Consider the following 20,423-nt stretch of genomic DNA (forward strand, 5'->3'; position numbering starts at 1 on the left):
ATCAGTACTTCATTCCTTTTTATGCATGAATAGTATTCCATTGTGTGTGTGTGTGTGTGTGTGTATGTGTGTGTGTAGCAATTTAAAAATCACAAGGCGACATTTAAGTGAAATCTTGGAAGAGACGAGGGAGCATGTCTTATAGCAGTCAGGAGAAAGAATGGTCAAGCTGACAGTGCAGCCATTCACAAAGGTCCTGAAGTGGGTGCTTGCTTGCTTGCCTGCCTGCCTGTTGAGTTGGAAAGAAGGTAATGGAACCAGTGTGGCAGCAGCAGAGTAACCTAGGACGTGAATCATCAGTGATGAAGTGCCAGAGATAGCCCTTCTTTTGAGGTCTCATATATAGATTATTGCAGGAATTTTAGCTTTTGTTTTGTGGAAGATAAAAAGACAAGGGAGACTTTTGAGTGGAGGGTTATATCTAGCTTAGTTTTAAAAGGATCATTCTTATTTTGTGTTTTTGTTTTTTGAGTATAGTTAACACATTAGTTTCAGGTGCACAACTCAGTGATTTGACAAGTTGATACATTATGCCACGTTCACCACAGGTATAGTCATAAATAAAAAGAAATATAATAAAGGAAGATAGGAGACAATTATTAACTCTACAAAAATGTAATCTCAGCACACTCATTGACTCAGAGGTGAGCAGTATTTACATGGTCATAAAAGAAAAACAATAAATATGGACCTAACCAAAATAGCCATAGCCATATTGGGAGATGGAGGAGGATGGGGGGTGTGGAGTAGTACGGAAGACTGAAAAAATCTCCACTTACCCCTTAATGAATTAAGTGGCAGAAATATATGTATTTTATATAGCAATATATAGGTACATATGAAAAGAAATAGCTAAAAAAGTTTGTTACTTCTGGGGAATGGCTCTTGGTGCCAAAGGTGCACCAGACAAATGATTTGGTTATAAGCCTTTGAAAACTACTTTACTTTGTATTTTATGGGTGATTATGATAAATTTAGGTTGGGATAAAGCTAAAAGAAATAAGATGGCAAACACCCACCCATATTTAAAAACAAAATTCTCTTGAAAATTTTATTAACATTTAATAACAATAAATCAGTCAGCATTTTCCAGTCTTCATGAAGTTTTTGTCTTAAAGATGAAATTTACTTCAAATGTCTTCATGTAAACCAATCAGACATGAATAAACTTTTATAATGAGCTTCCCAAACACATCTTTTTAATATTGGTCTTTTTTCTTGGGATGACAATGGCAATACTATGACAGTATTAAGATTTCTTTTTAATTCAAATGAACTGTTTTCAAGATTAATGGTTACTAGCAAATCTTGATTTTTATTACTCTTCTAAGGCAAGATAGAAACATGATACTTTAAAATTATTTTCAATTTCCTATGAACCTATTTTATAGTAAAAAAATTATTTGGTACTATGTGGTTTTTATGCTTAAATTCTAAAAGTAATCTTTAATTTCAACTGAACTTGGTACCCCAAGACTTAAAAAAATTTTTTAAAAATGATATTTACATAATAAATACAATTTTAATCACTCAGTTCTTCCTCATCACTGAAATATGTGCTTTTCTTTATTCTTGGGCGTCTTGAATCATCTGATGTTGAGGGACCTCCTGAACTGGGTTTCCATTTTTTCTGTTCTTCTTCAATTTTGGCTTGCTATAATGTGAGTCAGGAAACAAATGAAACAAAACAAAACCAGGAGTGTGTTTAATATTATTTACAGTGTATTAATTCAAAACATTTTAAAAACAACCATAAATGCCAACAATCCCCATCTTCCAGCCCATGCAGACAATTCTACTTCATGAGGAGACCCCTCCTGCAACCCCAAGTGATCTCGCAGTTTCACTGTGTTACTCAAAATTATGCTAGGAATCTTCTACTAATTAACAGGTACATGAAATGAAGCCTATTTGCCATCTTTGCTGGATGTGGGAATGTTATATAAAACACATTAGTTAACTAAAAGGAAAAATTAATTAATGTATGTATTTGTAATTTACCAATTAAAACATTAAAGTAACTTTTTTAGAAAATTAGGAGATTATATGGCCTTCAAAAATGTTTCATATTTTCTTATATTAGGACTTTTAATGGTCAAAAATAAGTTTGGTGTTGTTTTGAAGTGAAGTTTCAATCAGAATGTATCTTTTAATAAAATCTTCTCTGGCTAAAGTCACTTTAATCAAATATTTCTGATCAATTCCATAATGAAATCAGATTAAGATCTTAAAAATGTTGTAGGGGTCTTAAAATCTAGAAAGAACCAATGGGACTTCTTCTATCACACTGCTCTAAAGACTTTAGAGAAACAGCCTGTCTCCTAAAGAGGTAAAGGGAAGAGACGAAGATTGCCAAGAGATGATCAATAAAGTAAGCAAGGAATATAAGATGATTAACCCAAGGCACTTATGGTATTATTAAAAGAACTGTTTAATACCTGGAAAGCTATGGCCTGACTAAGACTGTCAAGAGCAGGATCTTCCCCTTCATCTTCACTTTCTTCTACTTCTTCACTAAATTATTGAAAAAAAAAATCAGAATGTACTCAAGCAATCGTATAAAGATAGAAAAAATACAATAATGCATTTAGTAAGAGTAAATATACATACATTTCTTCTTCTGGTTCAGGAATTTTCTTTTTTTTCTTTTTCTCTTTCTTCTTTGGAGGTTCCCGTTCTCCAAGCATATTTTTAGGGCAGGCGTAACTTAAGTGTCCACTTTCCTTTTGTTTCACATTAAAAAGGAAAGGAAAAAAGCTGTATTTGTTAATGTTATTAAGAGAAACTTGCTTTGTACCCTATGACTAAGGTTTTAGAACTTAAAAAAGAATACTGTCACACTGGGAATATACATGAAGAAGTAAACAAAACCTATAACTTTAATATTTAAAAGAAAGAGATTATGATATTATAACCCCTAATAAGCTACTTTAACAATAACAGAATATTTTAGTAGTTTCACTAAAAACAAAAGAAGTATTCATCCCTCAAACATTTTAAATCTCAAGACTCAGGGTATAAAACAATTCAAAATTTAAATGGACCACCCACCTTCAATGTAAAAATTTTAAGGTTCTATTTGATAAAATGGGGATGAAACCTTCCTGTTAACTTCCAAGATGCTGCTTAATATCATTTTAAAAGCAAATGGACTCTCTCTCTCTCTCTCAAATAAATAAAATCTTTAAAAAAGGGGGGGCACTGGGTGGCACTGTTGGTTAAGCATCCAACTCTTGTTTTTGGCTCAGGTCCTGCATTGGGCTCCATGCTCAGCGTGAAGTCTGCTTAAGACAGGCTTTCCTTTTGCCTTCCCCACCCCTTTCTACCCGCTGCGCTCTCTCTCTCTCAGATAATCTTAAAAAAAAGGTAAAATTTAAAGTCTTTCTCACTTTTCCTATTAATTTCATGCTCCTCCTTTCATATCTAGATTATACCTGCACTGTCCAATTATGGTAGCCACTAATTATAATTCTCTTTTGACTACTGAGAACCTGTCTGAATTGATATGCATTGTAAGGGTAAACTACATCCTGGATTTTGAAGACAATAAGAAAAAAATAATGTATGGAGGGTATGTGCTATGGTGAGTGCTGTGAAGTGCGTAAACCTGGCGATTCACAGATCTGTACCCCTGGGGCTAATAATACATTATATGTTTATTAAAAAAAAAATTAAAAAAAGAAAAAAGAAAAAAGAATGTAAAATATTTTAATTTTTGAAAATATTAATTACATATTCAAATGATATTTTGGATATATATTGGGTTATGATAATAAAGGATATATTAATTTTTGCCTGTTTCTTTTTTTAATGTGGCTACTACACAAATCAGAATTACATTTATGACTGGAGTAACGTTATAATGAACCATAACATGGTTCAGTTGTAAAACATGAGGCAACGAACTACCATCTGAACATTAGCTCACTAAACATACTGATGAATAATATGTAAGAGTAAGGGTGTGGGAAGAGATTCAACCAGGATTAGAACAATAGAAGAGAAAAATAATCATACTTTTCAAGTATATTTTAAAAAGCATCAGATAGACTATGTACTTTATTTATTTATTTTTTTAAAAGATTTTATTTATTTATTTGACAGAGATCACAAGTAGGCAGAGAGGCAGGCAGAGACAGAGAGGAGGAAGCAGGCTCTCTGCGGGCTCCATCCCAGGACTCTGGGATCATGCCCTGAGCCAAAGGCAGAGGCTTTTAACCCATTGAGCCACCCAGGCGCCCCAGACTATGTACTTTAAATAGACATCAAATAGACATGGTTGAACCCAAGAGATGTAACTGTTAATAAACTGCTAAGTGAATGCAATTAGACAAGCATTTTCCAAACTGCTTTTGGAATAATATCAACATATTCCATATATAAAAATGGTTTCTTAATGAAATAAGGGAAAACCAGGCTAAATAAATGCAGATATATTTTGGGGAGGTGAAAATTTAAGAAATATAAAAATGTACAAAGTATAATATAACAAATTTATGGATCCATAAACTAAAAAGACAGATTAACAGATTCATCCAGGATTTCTCAGATAATTTGTTATTTACTGTGAATATGAGGATTCACAGTAATCTACTTGACCAGAACTACTCCTCCCTTCCTTCCTTTTTTCCTTTTTAACAAAACTCAGGGCTCTGGAACACAGTTTACATCAACTTAAGAGGTGTTAGAATCACAGGAATTGACAGAATGTACCGTCCAGCTATCCAACTATCTGTTTATCTCTTTTCAGGGAGGAAGGGGTAGAGTATGGCAGTGAAGGGAATGACTCTTACCCATTTCTTTGTATCTTTCACTGATTTTGTAGCCAGGAAAATGTCTCACAGTAATCCTCTCCCCAGCTCTCCATTAGTACCTCTGGATCCCATTTTTTAGGTACTTTATATAGGCATTTTGGAAACTGACAACAACGAGTCCCAGACCAATATCCTCGTGGTACCATCTCTATTATGGGCCTCGTGCAAAATTGTTTTGTGGCTATATATTTTTCCTACTCACCAAAAGTTTAAATGGGTAATGATAAACTACTAGGTAAGAAAATTTGGGGATAGTTCAGTTACAAACATTAGCAGTATTAATAGAAAAAAATACCTTTAAGGGGACCTGGGTAACTCAGTTGTTAAGCATCTGCCTTCGGCTCAGGTCATCATCCCAGGGTTCTGGGATCGAGCTCTGCATCGGGCTTCCTGCTCAGTGGGAAGTCTGCCTTTTCCCTCTCTCACTACCCTCACTGTGTTCCCCCTCTCGCTGTGTCTCTGTCAAATAAATAAATAAATAAATAAATAAAATAAAATAATAAATAAAATCTTTAAAAAAATAGCTTTAAAACACATTACCCCAAAAGGGATAGGTTGATCACATGATGTTTATACTGAACTGTGATGCTTAAACACTGGCAAGCTATTATAGGCACAAGCAGTAGTCCATTAACCCAGAAATTTATGGGTCACTAAATCTTTTAAGACAGTAATAAGTAATTAGCTAGGTGCTTTTTTTTTTTTTAAGATTTATTTATTTGAGAGAGAGCAAGACAGCATAGGCAGGGGGAGCAGCACAGGGAGAGGGAGAAGCAGGCTCCCCGCTAAGCAGGGAGCCCCATGCGGGGCTCAATCCCAGAACCCTGGGATTACAACCTGAGTTGAAGGCAGACACTCAACTAACTAAGCCACCCAGGAGTCTGGTGCTTTTTTAAAAAAGATTTTATTTATTTATTTGAGAGAGAGAGGGAGAGAGCACAAGCAGGGGGAACAGCAGAGGGAGAAGGAGAAGCAGACTACCCACTGAGCAGGGAGCCCGATGTGGGGCTTGATCCCAGGACCCTGGGATTATGATCTGAGTTGAAGGCAGCTGCTTAACTGACTGAGCCACCCAGGCGCCCAAGCCTGATGCTTTTTAATTTAACAGTTTTCAAAGACTTAGAAACTGGAGAAAATACCACTCTGTATTACCTAATTCAGGTTCTTTACATACTACATTTCAATTGAGTCTACTTAGAGGAGTCGAGAGTCCCAAAGTAAAACAACTTTTATAACCTGGTTTTAGCCAGCCAGAAGTTTTAGAACAAATAAAACACTGATATGAAATATACCTTCAAACAAACTACAGAAAATTACATGAAGTTTTAGGTATACTCACCCCACATTCATAACACTTAGATTTGTCAAAGTAGTTTCGTCTTCGGATGAACTCAGCTGCTCTTCCATTGTCGATAGCAATGCTTGCTTTTATTACTCTACCAAATAACTAAACCAGAGAAATGTAAATGCAGGAGGATGTATTACAGTGAAAACTAAAGCTACAGTTATTTGATTCCATTTTCCTTAAACTTTCAATTCCATTTTATTTGATTACTTTATCAATTGCCTAGTCATGTAAGAAAAATAACATCCTGTAGAACAGATTCTTATTCCTTAGATTCTGCCAGTATTTTGGGAACCAATATAGTTTTCACCTCTTTTCTATAAATAAATGCCCTCAAAATCTCCTGCTATCCATGACTTGATCATCCACTGTATCCCCTCATTTTTGGCCTGGATGAACAAAGGCTTTTGGATTAAAAATCTTGTTGGGAATGAATGGCTTACCTGTTTGTTGTTTATTGCTCTGGTACAGTTTTGTGCAGAGTCTTTATCCAAAAACAAAATAAATGCAACCCCTTTACTCTTCCTGGTATCTTTATCTTTCATTATAGTAACCCTTAAAGCATAAACAAATAGCCAGTTAAAAATAATGAGGCAGCAATAAATAAAAAAGATATTACTAAATACTTAGAAAACTCATGGGTTAGAAAAACATTTACGGAATAAGAGAAATCAATATGCTTGACAAATCAACTATTTCTTCAAAGTTATGGGATATCAAGAAGAATGGAAATGAGAAGACGTGATACTGATTTAACAAAAGTGAGCACAGCTCTCACAGGACTACCTGAAAAATCAAACGTTAATCAGAGGTTGAAGGATGAAGTAAACATATTACAGAGACAATAAAATCTTGAAGAGTAAGCATAATTCCTCTTTTCCACTAATACCCTCACTTTGCAGAAACAAAACAAAACAAAACTGAGGTATTATTTTCAACACAAAAAGTAAAATGATTTACTTACCTTTTTCTAGGCTTTAGAATCTAATTATATTTCTGATATTCTCTTTTTAAAGTTTTAATTTAAATTCCAGTTAGTTAACATACAGTGTAATAGTTTCAGGTGTACAATATAGTGATTCAACACTTACATACAACACCCAATGCTCATCACAGCAAGTGCACTCCTTAATCCTGATCACCTTAAGAATCTCCAGTTCTGTGGTTCTTAGTCATACCATCCAAGGTACCTAAGCGATAGGGATGGTGCTAAGAGCACAGAGCCTGTTCTTTCTGATCCTTTATATATCCTTAGTCCTTGTGACTCCTGCTCATGATATGTCATTAAATGTAGTTTAAAAATCAGTGTTCAACAGGGCTCTTCAGAGAAATGGCTGATTCCAAGGATGGATAGGGTAGGTACAAGAGCTTTAAAAATGTACTTAGAAAAAGGAAAGGAGTACTTAAAAAAAAAAAAAAAAAAAAAAAGATGGGGCATGGCACAGTAGTACAGAAGCCAGCTTAAAGGAGCTCTCATTGGCCATATCTAGGACAATTTGAGTACTAAAATAATTAAATACAGTAATGAATAATAAACCACAGAAAAAAGTAGGAATTTATAAGTCCATATTAATAATAAATAAATAAATGAGGGAAAAGGGATGGTTTTGGTTTATAGCAGAATGTCAAGGGAAGTGCTAGAGTTGGAAAATCACTATTTGCAACAATCATAGTAAAGACTGGCTCAGGCAAGAAGATGATTTGTTGATGAACAAATACTAAATCTAAAATGTAATTTTGGGGCATCTGGGTGGCTCAGTCAGTTAAGTGTCCCAACTCTTGATTTTGGCTCATATCACAATCTCAGGGTTGTGAGATTGGGCCCACATTGGGCTCTGTGCTGGAAGTGGAGCTTAAGATTCTCTCTCTTCCTCTCCCTCCACTCCCTCCCTCTGGTCACAAGCGCGCTCTCTCTCTTTCTAAAAATAAATAAGTAAATCTTCAAAATAAAAAATGAAATTTTTATGTAGAACAAGGTATTTACATTGTCTTAAAAGTGTTTCTCACCGACTATATTAGTTGCAAAGGGGAAAAGGTATTTATAAAAGTGAAGAAATTGGTGAACACCTTGGCTGGGCCATCAGAATTACTATCACTAATGAGGGACACATGGACACTGTATAAATCTAGATGCGAAACCTCAGAATAAATATTATCTATATAGTTACCAGCCAAAAGTATATAAAACCGCAACATAATCATGAGGCAACATTAGGAAAACACAAAATGAGGGGGGGGAAAAGATGAGAGAGAGCTATATTCTCTATAAATGTTCCAGTTTAAGGGGTTTAAAAAAAATAGGACAGTTAAAATCAACACCTAACTCTAGACGATGCTAGAGGGGAAAAATTCTATGTGGAACACTATTAGGTCAATTGACAAAATTGGAACATGGATGATTGATTCAATAAAAGTATTTTATCAGTATAATTTATGAATTTGGTAACCATACTGTGATTATATAATATATAACCCTATTTTTAGGAAATACATACTTAAGTATTTAGGAGTAAAGGGCAAGGATGTGTATAACTTATCCCCAAATAATTCACAAAAAAAACTGTGTGTGTACATACATACATACATGTGCATACACAGACACACACACCTACACACATGAGGAGAGAGAGGGCAGATTATAAAGTAAATGGGGCAAAATGTTAACAGGTGAATCTGGGTAAAGATATTTTAATGTTCTTTCTACTGTTTTTGCAACTTTTTCTGAATTTGCAAATATTTTCAAACAGTTAAAAAAAGACAATATTCAACACAAAGCGTAATAATTGACAAAGCTTGTTTAGAGTCACCACTCTGAAAGTTTTCAACCAATTTTGAAAGAAATATGAAATAGTTACTTTATCTTTTTGGAATTTTCATGTATTTGTGAAGGTCAGTTAAAGTCATTAATCATTTTTTTCTAAAGTAGTATTTTGGAAGTGTTAGCTTTCAAAGTCATCCTCAGTTAATGATGTCTCTCAGCTGTCTCCTCCCCAGCTTTTCTTGTTCACAGTGGCACTGCTGTTTCAACAGTGTATTCTTACTGGCTCCCTTGATGTTAATGTTCTCATATGCCATTGAGAAAATTTCCACTTAAGGAGTAAATAAAATCATGTCATTCTTCTGCTCAAAAATCTTTGATTCTTCAAGTTGCCTATTCTTGGTCTTGAATCAATATCCTTTATGCTTTAGCTCCCACCTCCCTCATCTTTCACTACTTTTACTGGCAAACTAGGAGGGCTAGCAACACAAACTACTCAGTCAAGTTCATGGACTTCTCCAAATTGATGCCTCTATTCACATGTCCTCTACCTCATTTCAACTCTCAATCTTTGCCCATCAAAACTTGACTCATTCTTCACAGCTCAGAACATGTCAGTTCTCTAATCTCTTTAACTGGAAATAATTTCTCTTGCTTTGTGCTAGTCTCCACTGAAGTCTGTTTATATATAAACAATGTCTTATCAGACCCATTTTAATATAAACTCCTTTAAGGTTGTCTCTGTAACCTCTAGTATACCTACCTCAATATGTTAAAATGAAAAGACAGATACAAATGGGAAACTGGTTTCTCAAGAGTTAATCTAGTTGTTTATTCATGTGGTCATGTGGTCAGTCATGCCATTAGCCTCAAGCCCAGGCACGTTAAGCACTAATTAAAGGCCCTAGGACAAGGTTTTTACCTTCAGAAAAAAAGCTTAGAGTCTAGAGGTAAAGAAATCTATAAACCAATTAAAACCCGCTACTGCTACTTCGACAGAGATATGTTCTATGGTAACAGAAAAAAAATGATTACACCAAAGATTCTTATTCCCAAGGGGGATATTCACTTAAGGACATACTATGAAACATGTACTCTTCTGGCAAACCTTGGTGTCATCCATAACACCCCTTTCTCACTCACTCAACCCTTACATACACAGTAAGTACATCATTAAATATTACCCACTTTACAGCCCAACGATCATCTGACCATCTCTCAAATCTGTCCAGCGTCTGCCTCTCCACCTATACCGTCTTAGTGCACATTACTCCCCCCTAGGCTATCGTTACAGCTTTTTGACTGGTCTGCCAGAATCTACTCGTTTCCCTCCAGTTTAATCTCTATACTGAAGCCAGAATAAGCTTCTAAAAACTCAAATCATGTTTCTCCTTCATTTAAAATTCTATACCAGTGAATTCTTGGAATTCTTAGGATGAAAACCAAGTATCTTGTAACATGGCCGAGAAGCAAGATGAGGAACCTGCTTCCATCTCTAGACCCATTTTGCACTTTCTCCCTCTTATTCATCTCTAGTTATACTGGCCTTCTGTTTCTTTCTTTTTTTTTTTTTTTAAAGATTTTATTTATTTATTTGACAGACAGAGATCACAAGTAGACAGAGAGGCAGGCAGAGAGAGAGAGGGAAGCAAGCTCCCTGCTGAGCAGAGAGCCCGATGCGGGACTCGATCCCAGGACCCTGAGATCATGACCTGAGCCGAAGGCAGCGGCTTAACCCACTGAGCCACCCAGGCGCCCCTGGCCTTCTGTTTCTTGATCTCACTTTATTTTCTCTTGCCCTAGGGCTTTTGAACAAGGTATTCCATCTACCTAAAATGATTGCACGAGGTAGTCCCTCTACCTAAAATGTTCTCCACATTCTTTTTGCCTAGTTAAATCTTACTCAGCCTATTCAAAGGATACTGACTTAGGTTAACCTACCCTGACTATCCAGACTAGATCATGTCTTACCTGTTTATAGGTGCTTATAGCTCTGTCTTTGACTTCATAGCATTCTCATGATTTAAAATTAATGTTTGTATGGAAATTCATTCAGAGATTCTGACAGATGGGAAAAACCAAGAAAAGGTAATGGTATGGTTAAAGGAGCAGTCTCTGAAATCAAATTGTTGGGATTTCAAATCTTGTCTCCACCACTAACTAGCAATATGTTTAAGTATATTGTGTGCTTCAGTTTTGTTATTTATAATATTAAGATAGTAACAGTATTTTACCTTAAAAGGTAGTTGTGAGAACTTAATGAATTAATAAATGTAAGAAGATTAGAACAATGCCAGTATATTTATGTTTTCACTGTTACATATCATCATTATTAGTGATCTGACTGGTAATAACGACTATTCAGAATTCCGAAGATCCATGGGTGGCTTGGGTGGCTCAGTTGGTTTGGCGTCTGCCTTCAGCACAGCTATGGTATCAGGGTCCTGGGACTGAGCCCCACATGGGGTTCCCTGCTCAGCAGGGAGTCTGCTTTTCCCTTTCCCTCTGCCTCCTCCTCTAGCTCCTACCACTATCTTTGTCTCTTTCTCAAATAAAGAAATAAAAATTTTAAAAAAAATTCTGAAGACCCAAAAATTTACCTAGAAGCATTTTTGATGATTTTCTTACCATTTATCCAAAGCTAGAAAAAAACTGGCCAAGATAAATATGCTCTAAATTCTCGGGATTTTAAATACAATTTTAAACTTATACCAGAATATATATATTGATTATAAGATAGTTAGAATGATAATATCTTGCTTTTCCTTTTTTGCCCCATAATATAGGTCCATGTTTGATTTAAAATAGTGAATTAAATATAAGAAGTTCCTTTTATCCTTTTGTAACTCTCAGCCCCAACTGATAATATCATCCCTACCATTTCTGTATGTTTCCAATTTTTCCAGTGATCTCTAAACTTTCTATGAAAGTAGAGAATATGTTTTCTATATATTTATTAGTCTCATAAGCATTTTGCATGTCATATGCATTGAAATATTTTTTACATTCTACTTATTTGACAAATGAAAATCCACTTCTGATATACTTGATAACACACATTCTAATAACCAAAATATGTATTTAATCAGTCTTTATGTCTTATATTGGATAACAGATTCAGTTTTAATTCTTAGTAATATGGGTAAGAAATTATTGTTTAAATAAATTATGATATATAAAGAACTATCAGGAGATCATTAGATACGAGGGTGTATCTTTCAAGTACATGGTAAGATGTTTACAGTATAATGTCAAGTTTTAAAAAAGACAACAAAATCACATGTATAGAATTGAGTCTTAAAAAAACTGTCTATATGTTTACATATTCAGAAAAATGACTAAATATACAGAAAAACGTTAACAGCAGTATTTTTTCTTTGTTCTATCAAATATCAGTTTTATTGAAAAATAATAAATCTTAAAAAATGGAGAAGTAAATTCAGATAAACTTTTAAATGAGGTTTCAAAATTCGATGTGAATACTTACTTTACAACTTTGCCATACTTGGAAAATATCTGAAATAAAAGACCACATAATACTTTACAATTAAATTTTAAGTCATAAGAAACATTAAATTTTCAGGTTATATAAACTGACCATGTTCTTTGTTAAAGCTTGTGAAAATTTCTGGCCTTTATTCTATAAAGCAGGCCTTAGAAGATATATTTTTTTAGTGACTAGAATAATACTAATATTTTTGTTATTGGAGTCACAGGTATCTGCCTCAATTTCTAAATTTCTAACAAAAGAGTGCAAACAGCGGGAAAAAAATCCACTCTTTATGGGCGGTAGATTAAAGGCATACACATTGCACAGCTGCTAGTGTTCCTCTGGTATATCCATGGCAATTATCAACCCCACCATAACCCCAGAGAAATCATGTGCTTCAAATATCAATGTTGTGGAATATTATTATTACTAGCCAACTTCATTAAGCAATGTCTGTTTCAGAATACAGATCCTTAGACTGCTTATAAAACAAAACATAAAACAAAAAAGCTTCTGTAATAAAAATTCATTTGTATCCGTCTCCATCCCTCTGCCCATTCTTAATACATTGGTGGTTCTTTACTGTTGGCCCTATCTTTCCTTTTACTTCTACATCTTCAACCTAAGCAATCTCATCTATTTCTGTTTCAGCCACTACATATATGGTAATAGTTCTTATTTATTATATCTTAGAAAAGTCTTTCAAAAAATATTAATATATGCAATTAATAATAAATTGAGTTTTATGATTAAGTTGTATAATGCTGGAATGTAATATAACTGGATTGCAGTGTTAGAAACACTGAATCTTGAAGTCCAAAAGAGTCTTGTGTGTAACACTTTCTAATGGCTTCTCATTTCACTCACAATCCTTACTATTATCTATGTAAGCCCTATGTGGCATACCTGCATAGGCTTACCTTCCTCTGACTGCCCTTCCTCTCTCTCCACTTGATTTACTCTGTGCCCGACATGCTTTTCCCCCAGACATCTACACAGCTGTCTCTTACTTCTTTTAGGTCTTTATTCAGAAGTTACCTTTTCAATAAGGGTTTTAGACTGCTTATGTAAAATTTGACCTCCATTCCCAACCTGATGTTTAATAACCTCCTTTATTTTTTCTCCTTAGCTCCTGACTTCTTGGCATTAATTTTGTATCCAAAAAACAGAATATCATTAGACTTTTTTATATTTCATATTCTTTTATCTCGCTATGGTGCCAAGATGGATTTTAATCTTTGTGTTCATTGATGTATTCTTAGTACCTGTAAGAGTGCTCAGCATATGGTAAGTGTTCAATAAATACAGACATATCTCTATATGGAGACAAGGAAAGAAGCTAAAGTGCATTTTCTCCTTTGTTCTTTGAGACTCAGGCTATCTCAGTTAAGTAATTAATCAAATACTATGTAATACCTATGTAGCATCTTCTCTGTACTTAACATCTACCCAAAGAGGTAGAGAGAAGAGGGCGCATTTGGATAAAGAATTTATGTCATTCCTTCCATTTTCTCTCAACCACTCATCTACAGGACAGGGACAGCAGGAAATTTTGTTCTCTGTAAGGTAAAGAGGTGAAAGAAGATTTTGGATCCTCCACCCCCTTTCCCCTTCCATCATCCAATCCTGAACTGAAAACAACAGTAAGCTGTTAGGTTTCTGCCATATATATAAAATTAAAATAACCTTTCAAGACCCAAGATCAGTCAGAATTTGAGGGTTAGTCAAGGGATGTGTTTGCTTTCATCAGCCCTTTCCTCCAAAACCTCTACCCCACCATTTTCAAAAAACCAAGTAAGCACGAAGGAAAAATCAGCCTATCACAAGTTGTTCCCACTTCATTCTGCTACCCGTGTCTTCTGTGTTTATAAAGAAGTTACTCTCTATGAAAGCACTCTTTACTCTTTACTCTTCTATGAAGAGTAAACTCTTCGGAAATTACAAAATTGTCAATTTTTTTAACTTATGTTTGCAACAGAAGTCTTTGCTATTGATGGCTCAAGGGCATTGTAATGTAGTTATTAAGAATTTTGCTAAAGAGAACTGTTTGCCTAAGCTTTATCTGTACCACAGATAGAGAATTCAGAAGACAATTGTATTAAAAATCACTTACCCGGTATAAGTCATTGTTGGTCAGGGAAAAGGGCAAGTTGGATACATATACTGTGCTTTTACTTGGGGCCAATCCACCGCTCATTTCTATAAAGGAAAACAAACCGAGAAGCAATCTAAACCAGGTATTCTTCATTCCAAGCAGAACCAGTGTATATAATCATTGATTTAATTATGCCAGATTTAATACACCTTCCTCGCTTTTCTTAGGATTAAAAACAATTACTCCAGCTGGGTGAATTAAGGGATCTCTTTTCCCCAGATATTACTGAAAAGAGCTTTCTGGTTTTTCTTTCAAGTAGAGTCCTTAACCATTATAGTGCTGGATTACGGTATGAAGGCAGAATAAATTTAAAACAGAAAAATAAATTCTTGAGGCTTAACTTTCCGTCAGGCTAAGGGTAAAAAACTGCTTTTGAAAACGTTTAGTACCATGCCTACCACATCAGAAAGAGCCTGCTAGCTCAGAAAGAACCTTAGCCACTTATTTTCATTAATGCTTTGGTCTGGGGTACTATTTTTGGCTTTCCTGATATTTTTCTTTGCAGTGGTGTTAAGAGAAAATTTTAACCTCACATTTTGATGGTGTAAAGTTCAAATAACTAATTTTGCATATTATTGGTAAATAATGAAATGATACATTTTGCTATACAGAATAGGTTTCTGTGCCTTGAAAGATATTATTTTGTATATGTATTTTTAGATTACAAATGTAATTTGTAACTAATTTTTATAGCGTATTTTACAAAGCAGATTATCCATGAAAAGTACATCATACTCAACAAGGTTCAAATTTCGATTTAAAAAGCTTGTGTGCTGTGTATATGAGATGGAGGGTAGAGGCCATCACAAATGGCAAAATATTGACCGCGGGACATGCCAAGTCGCGGAGTAATAGGAAGACTGCCTGATGCTTGAGATATTTCTTGGGAATCTATTAGACAAGTTCCCATTTATTAGACAAGTTTCCCATTTGAAACTATGAGTTACCGTTCTGGGGAGAACTGCGAAGGCGGGCAACGGCAAATGGTCCGGAATAAAAAGTGTGGCGGGGAGAGAGGCAAGTCGTTTTCGCGGCCCGGTTTCGGGAGGGGCTGGAAGAAAGGCCGCAGCTGAGGAGGCGTTTACCTTTAGGTGGGGCGGGCCTGGGAAACTAGAGCGTGAGCCCACGACTCAGTTGGGGCTCAACCCCGACTCTTCCTCGTCCCCCGCTGGGGCCTTGGCATCACGGGTCCTGGGAGGGGTCAAGCGCCGGAGAGTAGGAGGCAGCGACAGCAACGCCTCTTCCTGGCAGTAGCTAGACCCAGGCTCCGGAGGCGGGCCCAGAGGCGGCGCTTTTGCTGACGTTTTTGAGCGCGCCGGAAGTGCCTGCTTAGGAGAGGGCGACGAGCCGACGACTACATTTACGGGGTCTCCCGGCCGCCCAGAGTCGGTGAGCTCATTTTACCTTTCCACGAGGTGGACAGGGCCGGGCTCTGCTACTGGCCGAGTCGAGCGAGCGGGCGAGCGGGTGTGGGGTGTTTTCTGTGGCGGGAATTGGAGTCTCCTGTTGCATTTGAATCGTGCAGTAATTCTGCCCTTGGCGGTGGAGGGTGTAGAGACGCAGTGGAGTTTGGAATAAAGGAAACTGTTGAGTCTGAGACCTAGGTTTGCTTCTCTTTAGCGCCTTATTATGCAGAAAGAGGACTGAACTAGGTTAACTTCAGTGACCCAAGATCAGTTAGAAAGTCGGTAAATTTAAAGAATGTGTTTAATGTACCCAGTTAAGTGTTAGGCACTTTGAGAGCTACAAAAAAAAGTGTAAAACAGGGCTTTTTCTGGCGGATATCTCAGTCTAGTTGAGACAGGGTCAACTCGGATTGACAGAATGACTCATCTTGAGTTAGTGTGGACAAATGTTGGACTACTTGGCGTCTTTTTCCGTCCTGTAAATCTATATTGGGCATACACTTTTTTCTCTTAAGAGGAGATAACGGGGCTGTCATTCCTACAGAAAAATCAGGAACTAATGGAAGGTAGTTTATACTTCTACCCACCAGCACACACAGACCAGGCCTCTAACCATTCCTTGGAAGCCTGCGTGCCAGCACCCTGGAATCCAGAGCCTCTCCTGGAGTCTGCACAATCCAGATTGAAGCCGATGTCTTCTAGAGGGAAGGAACTGCATCCAGGGCGCAGCTGAATTTTGAGAGGCCCGAATGCCTCCACATCCACCAGGGGACCGCTGGGACTAATTCTCTTGGCAAACTTGTGGCCAACCAAAACTACCATGCTTCACATCCCCGTTATTTCTGGTTACCGCCCAAGATGTAAGCCCCTTTGGTCTTCTTTGCTACATCCTTATCTCCATGCTGCTTTGTACTTCCTCTCTCTTGATTTAGGCCACCGCTGCTTTTCCCTCCTTTTCTTACACATTTCACCACTCAACACAACGGCTGAGCTCACTGAAACCTCTGTTCCCTGCTTAACAAACTGTTACATACTCTACTGCTTTATGGAAATTCTCTTTCTTCTCCTGACCATGACCAACACTTGGCTTTTTGTCTCCTGCCCTTTCAATTGAGTCCTTTCTCTGACACCTGCATTTAAGGTTAAGTGATGACTCTACCTGTATTGAACTGATTTCACTTCCTCAGAACCCCTCCCTCCCCCCACCAGGGTCTTTGTGGAGGTTCTTTTCTCTCTCTGAGGCATTTGATTTCTCTGACCTTTCTTCTACCTCTCTGTGGATAATCCCTACACCTGCTAAGGGTTTCACTTTCCCTGTGAGTTTCTCTGAGGGGTATTTTGTAACTTCCCCCCAGAGAGATTTAGGTACCCTTGCCATGTGCTAAGTGCCCTCTACTTCCCTCATCCTAGCACTTACCACATGTGTGCTAATTAATTGCTTGTCTCTTTGCCTTCTTTACTAATCTAGGCTGTTATTTTCTTGTTTATTTTTGTAATTCCACTGCCCATTAGGCAGGTAGGTATTTATTTGATTGCAACTGCTGCAGGTACAGTCTCAGAAGTCAGGCAGTTGACATGTCATCTGACTTTAAAATGTAAGAACCTTTGGAAAGGGATCAGCCGGTACTTTAGCTTCAGCTGGTTGTGGCTGTGTGAGAATATGATTCCAGTGTTGCCAGAGCATGTAGGTTTTTCAATAATAGTTGGAAAATGTGGTTTTGGAAAGTGGTATCTCTCAGTTTTCAAGTGTTGTCAGTGGAATAACACTTTATTCCAAACAAAACAAAACCCAAAAAATCCTGGGCCAAACACTTGTCACATGCAGCCTATCGGTCACCAGTTTGGAATCCTTTTTAGTGTGGTAGGGCTTAGAATTGGGCTTTGTGGAGAATACTAGATTTTGAGCTTCATCTTCATGGATAGTTAGAAGTCGAATGAGTACTGTAGATTGAGAAATACATCAAAAAACTCCAGGGTGGTGTGTGTGTTACTTTGTGGCATAGTAAGGAGTCTGGCCTGCATGACTTTTTTGGGAGAGAACAGGAGTTTAGGTGAGATGATAGAGGGTAGAGGAATTTGGTTTTATTACAGTTAATTGATGTGAAACAGTTTGGATTCTTGATCTGGGAAACTTCAGCTATGGGTGATGTATTAGCAAAGTTAACAGTATCCTTTTTTAAAGGTGGAGTGGAGAGGAGAATTGAGACTAGAAGGAGGTTGAGCAGTTAAGATTGTCATCTTTATCCTGGTGTGAAGTAAGATTTAGATTTGTAAACATATATAGGGAAACATGTGGTATTTTGGTCTATTTTTATAATTTCAGTTACTTGATCACTTACCCTGAACAATCAAGGATCTCCTAAATATTTAACATAGTATAGTGGAGCTTATATAAGAGGAATCCTTAAAGCACTGAAAAAAATCAAGTAATTTGTGAAACTAGCCTGAGTCCAGCAGCCTGGAATCCGTACTTTAAGTTATATGGTGGTTGTGAAGCAATCAGTAGTCTCCTTCAGCGTCATTCTCCTTTAATCTGTTTAGTATACTGCCAGGTTAATCTTCGGGAATGACATTTTCCCCTCTACCTTATTTCTAGGCTTAGAAGCCTGTGGTGAGCTTCTCTAGCTGCTTGCTTTGTATTAGCATTTAATTCATTTGAATGTGTTCTGTCTTCGCCTGTTACCTTTGTGAAGCAATGTGATATGATGAAAAGGGCTTGGGATTTGAAGTCCTGCAAACCTGAATGATTCCAAGCTTTGGCTCTGGGATTGAGTTTTTCAGAGCCTCTGTGCTTCATGTGGAATAGTAGAGATAATATCTACTAAAGGATAGGAAATGAAAGCTTGTTGAATTCCCATGCAGGCTTTCTTTCCATTCCTTTGCAATGCAAATCTTCTAATCAGTTGCAACTTTCTCAGACACATTTTCCATAATTATAATTCTTTTACCTTTTTTTTTGGATTCCACTATCATTCATCCACATTTAAGCAATCTCTCAAGAGTCTATTTATATTTTCTTGGCTTTCTTAACTACCATTTCCTACATTTATCTCCCTGAGCACAGAACAGTGGTTGATTTTAGTAGATATTTTGCTCTATTTTACCATGTTAATTGACATCAGTATTAGTTTCTTTTTCATAGACCTTCGCTAATTATGTTCTAAAATTCATTTTTAGTTGTCTGAAATTATAAACATTTTTCAATAAAGAATAGTAATAATCTAGTTTATGGGTTGAAGTCAGTTCTTAAAAGCTTCTTTCTTCAATTTAAGATGTCTGGAATATGTTTACCTTGCTTTAAGGTCAGTGGATCTCATACTGAGATGAGTTTAAGTGTTTTTTTTTTTTTTTTTTTTTTAAAGATCTATTTATTTGAGAGAGCATGAACAGGGCAAAGGGCAAAAGGATGAAGCAGGCTCTCTTCTGAGCAGGGATCACCCCCGCCCCACAGGGCTAGATCCCAGGACTCTGGGATCATGACTTGAGCCAAAGGCAGACACTTAAGCAAATGAGCCACCTAGGCACCCAAGTTTAAGGTTTTTTTATAAAGTGTCAGCATTCCACCCCAGGCCAATTATATAGGGATTACAGAGGCTAGGGCCTAAGCATTTGTATTTTTAAAGCTCTTTAGGCTGCCTGGATGGCTCAGTTGGTCGAGTCATGATCTCAGGATCCTGGGATCAAGCCCACATTGGGCTCTCTGCTCAGTGTTAAGTCTGCTTCCCCCTCTCCCTCTGTGATCTCTGGCTTTCACTCTCTCAAATAAATAAATAAAATCGTAAAAAAAAAAAAAAAAGTTCTTTAGATAATCTAAAGTGCAGCCAGGGCTAACCAACCGCTTTAGGTGCTAGAGCCAAAGAATTCTCATTGATAACCTTTCTTTCAAAAATGAAGCGACATTTGTATCATGAGAAATATATAGAGCCAAAATCTTTAAAAAAATATATATATATATGTATATATATATATTTTTTAAGTAGTCTCTATACCCAACATGGGGCTCAGACTCTCAACCCAGAGATCAAGAGTCCCATGCTGCATGGACTGAGCCATCCAGGAGCGCCAGGAGTCATAATTTAATAGTGCTTATTGGAAGTTTTCTGAATACAGGTTTGCCTCACTCTCTGAAACCTTTCATAAGTTAAATGGCATTAAGGAAAGAGGCAGTTAATGCTTTGTAAATGAAAATCTTTGGATTTCTTTTGGTTAGTGAAAACAGGTACTAAGACAGGTCTTTTGTAAAAGCGAAGTGACATAAGGTGAATTTTCAGGTAGCTGGGGGATATCTGTAATGAAAAGATACAAACCAGTATTTAGGTTCCCTGGAATGGCTCCTATGGTGGTCATATGAATAATCTATTTATTTGGCCAATATTTAATAAGTACCTTTACCTTGCTAAGCAGTAGGAGTAAGAAAGGTAATTGCCTTTGCAGTGGTGTTTAGTTTGGGAGGGA

At 36.6% G+C, this 20,423-nt stretch overlaps 2 protein-coding genes across 9 annotated transcripts in view; one reads left to right on the forward strand and one right to left on the reverse strand.

Annotated features, from left to right (window-relative positions):
• Positions 1-990: 990 nt before the first annotated feature.
• Positions 991-15,837, reverse strand: LOC111157834 (zinc finger CCHC-type and RNA binding motif containing 1). 2 transcript variants are annotated; one of them, XM_022519510.1, is made up of 8 exons: positions 15,648-15,837; positions 14,521-14,606; positions 12,405-12,433; positions 6,603-6,714; positions 6,154-6,261; positions 2,611-2,723; positions 2,439-2,514; positions 991-1,654 (listed from the first exon to the last, which is right to left on the reverse strand). In XM_022519510.1, exons 2-8 carry the CDS (start codon positions 14,602-14,604, stop codon positions 1,523-1,525), a joined length of 654 nt encoding a protein of 217 aa, XP_022375218.1. In that variant the 5' UTR covers positions 14,605-14,606; positions 15,648-15,837; the 3' UTR covers positions 991-1,522. The 2 variants fall into 2 exon arrangements, with proteins under 2 accessions (XP_022375218.1, XP_022375219.1); XM_022519511.1 differs by having other exon boundaries at positions 15,510-15,803.
• Positions 15,838-15,908: 71 nt separating this feature from the next.
• The window catches only part of LOC111157922 (periphilin 1), a 155,913-nt gene continuing 151,398 nt past the window's right edge, over positions 15,909-20,423 (forward strand). For 4 of the 7 annotated variants that reach the window (XM_022519661.1, XM_022519660.1, XM_022519664.1 and 1 more), the window contains exon 1: positions 16,789-16,828. In XM_022519661.1, the coding sequence (XP_022375369.1) occupies positions 16,789-16,828 (40 nt within the window). Of the gene's footprint in view, positions 15,952-16,673; positions 16,829-20,423 lie in introns of those variants that run through there. The other 3 variants (XM_022519658.1, XM_022519662.1, XM_022519663.1) reach the window with 2 other exon arrangements.

This window comes from Enhydra lutris, unplaced genomic scaffold (genome assembly GCF_002288905.1).
Source record: "Enhydra lutris kenyoni isolate GAN:26980312 unplaced genomic scaffold, ASM228890v2 scaffoldscaffold56, whole genome shotgun sequence".
Taxonomy (NCBI): Eukaryota; Metazoa; Chordata; class Mammalia; order Carnivora; family Mustelidae; genus Enhydra; species Enhydra lutris.

Coding starts and splice junctions, on each gene's coding strand:
- LOC111157834 (XM_022519510.1), bottom strand. CDS start 14,604: ATGAGCGGTGGATTGGCCCCAAGTAAAAGCACAGTATATGTATCCAAC. Junction 6,262..6,602: donor GAGCAATAAACAACAAACAG/GTAAGCCATTCA, acceptor TCTCTGGTTTAG/TTATTTGGTAGAGTAATAAA. Junction 2,724..6,153: donor CTAAGTGTTATGAATGTGGG/GTGAGTATACCT, acceptor GTGAAACAAAAG/GAAAGTGGACACTTAAGTTA.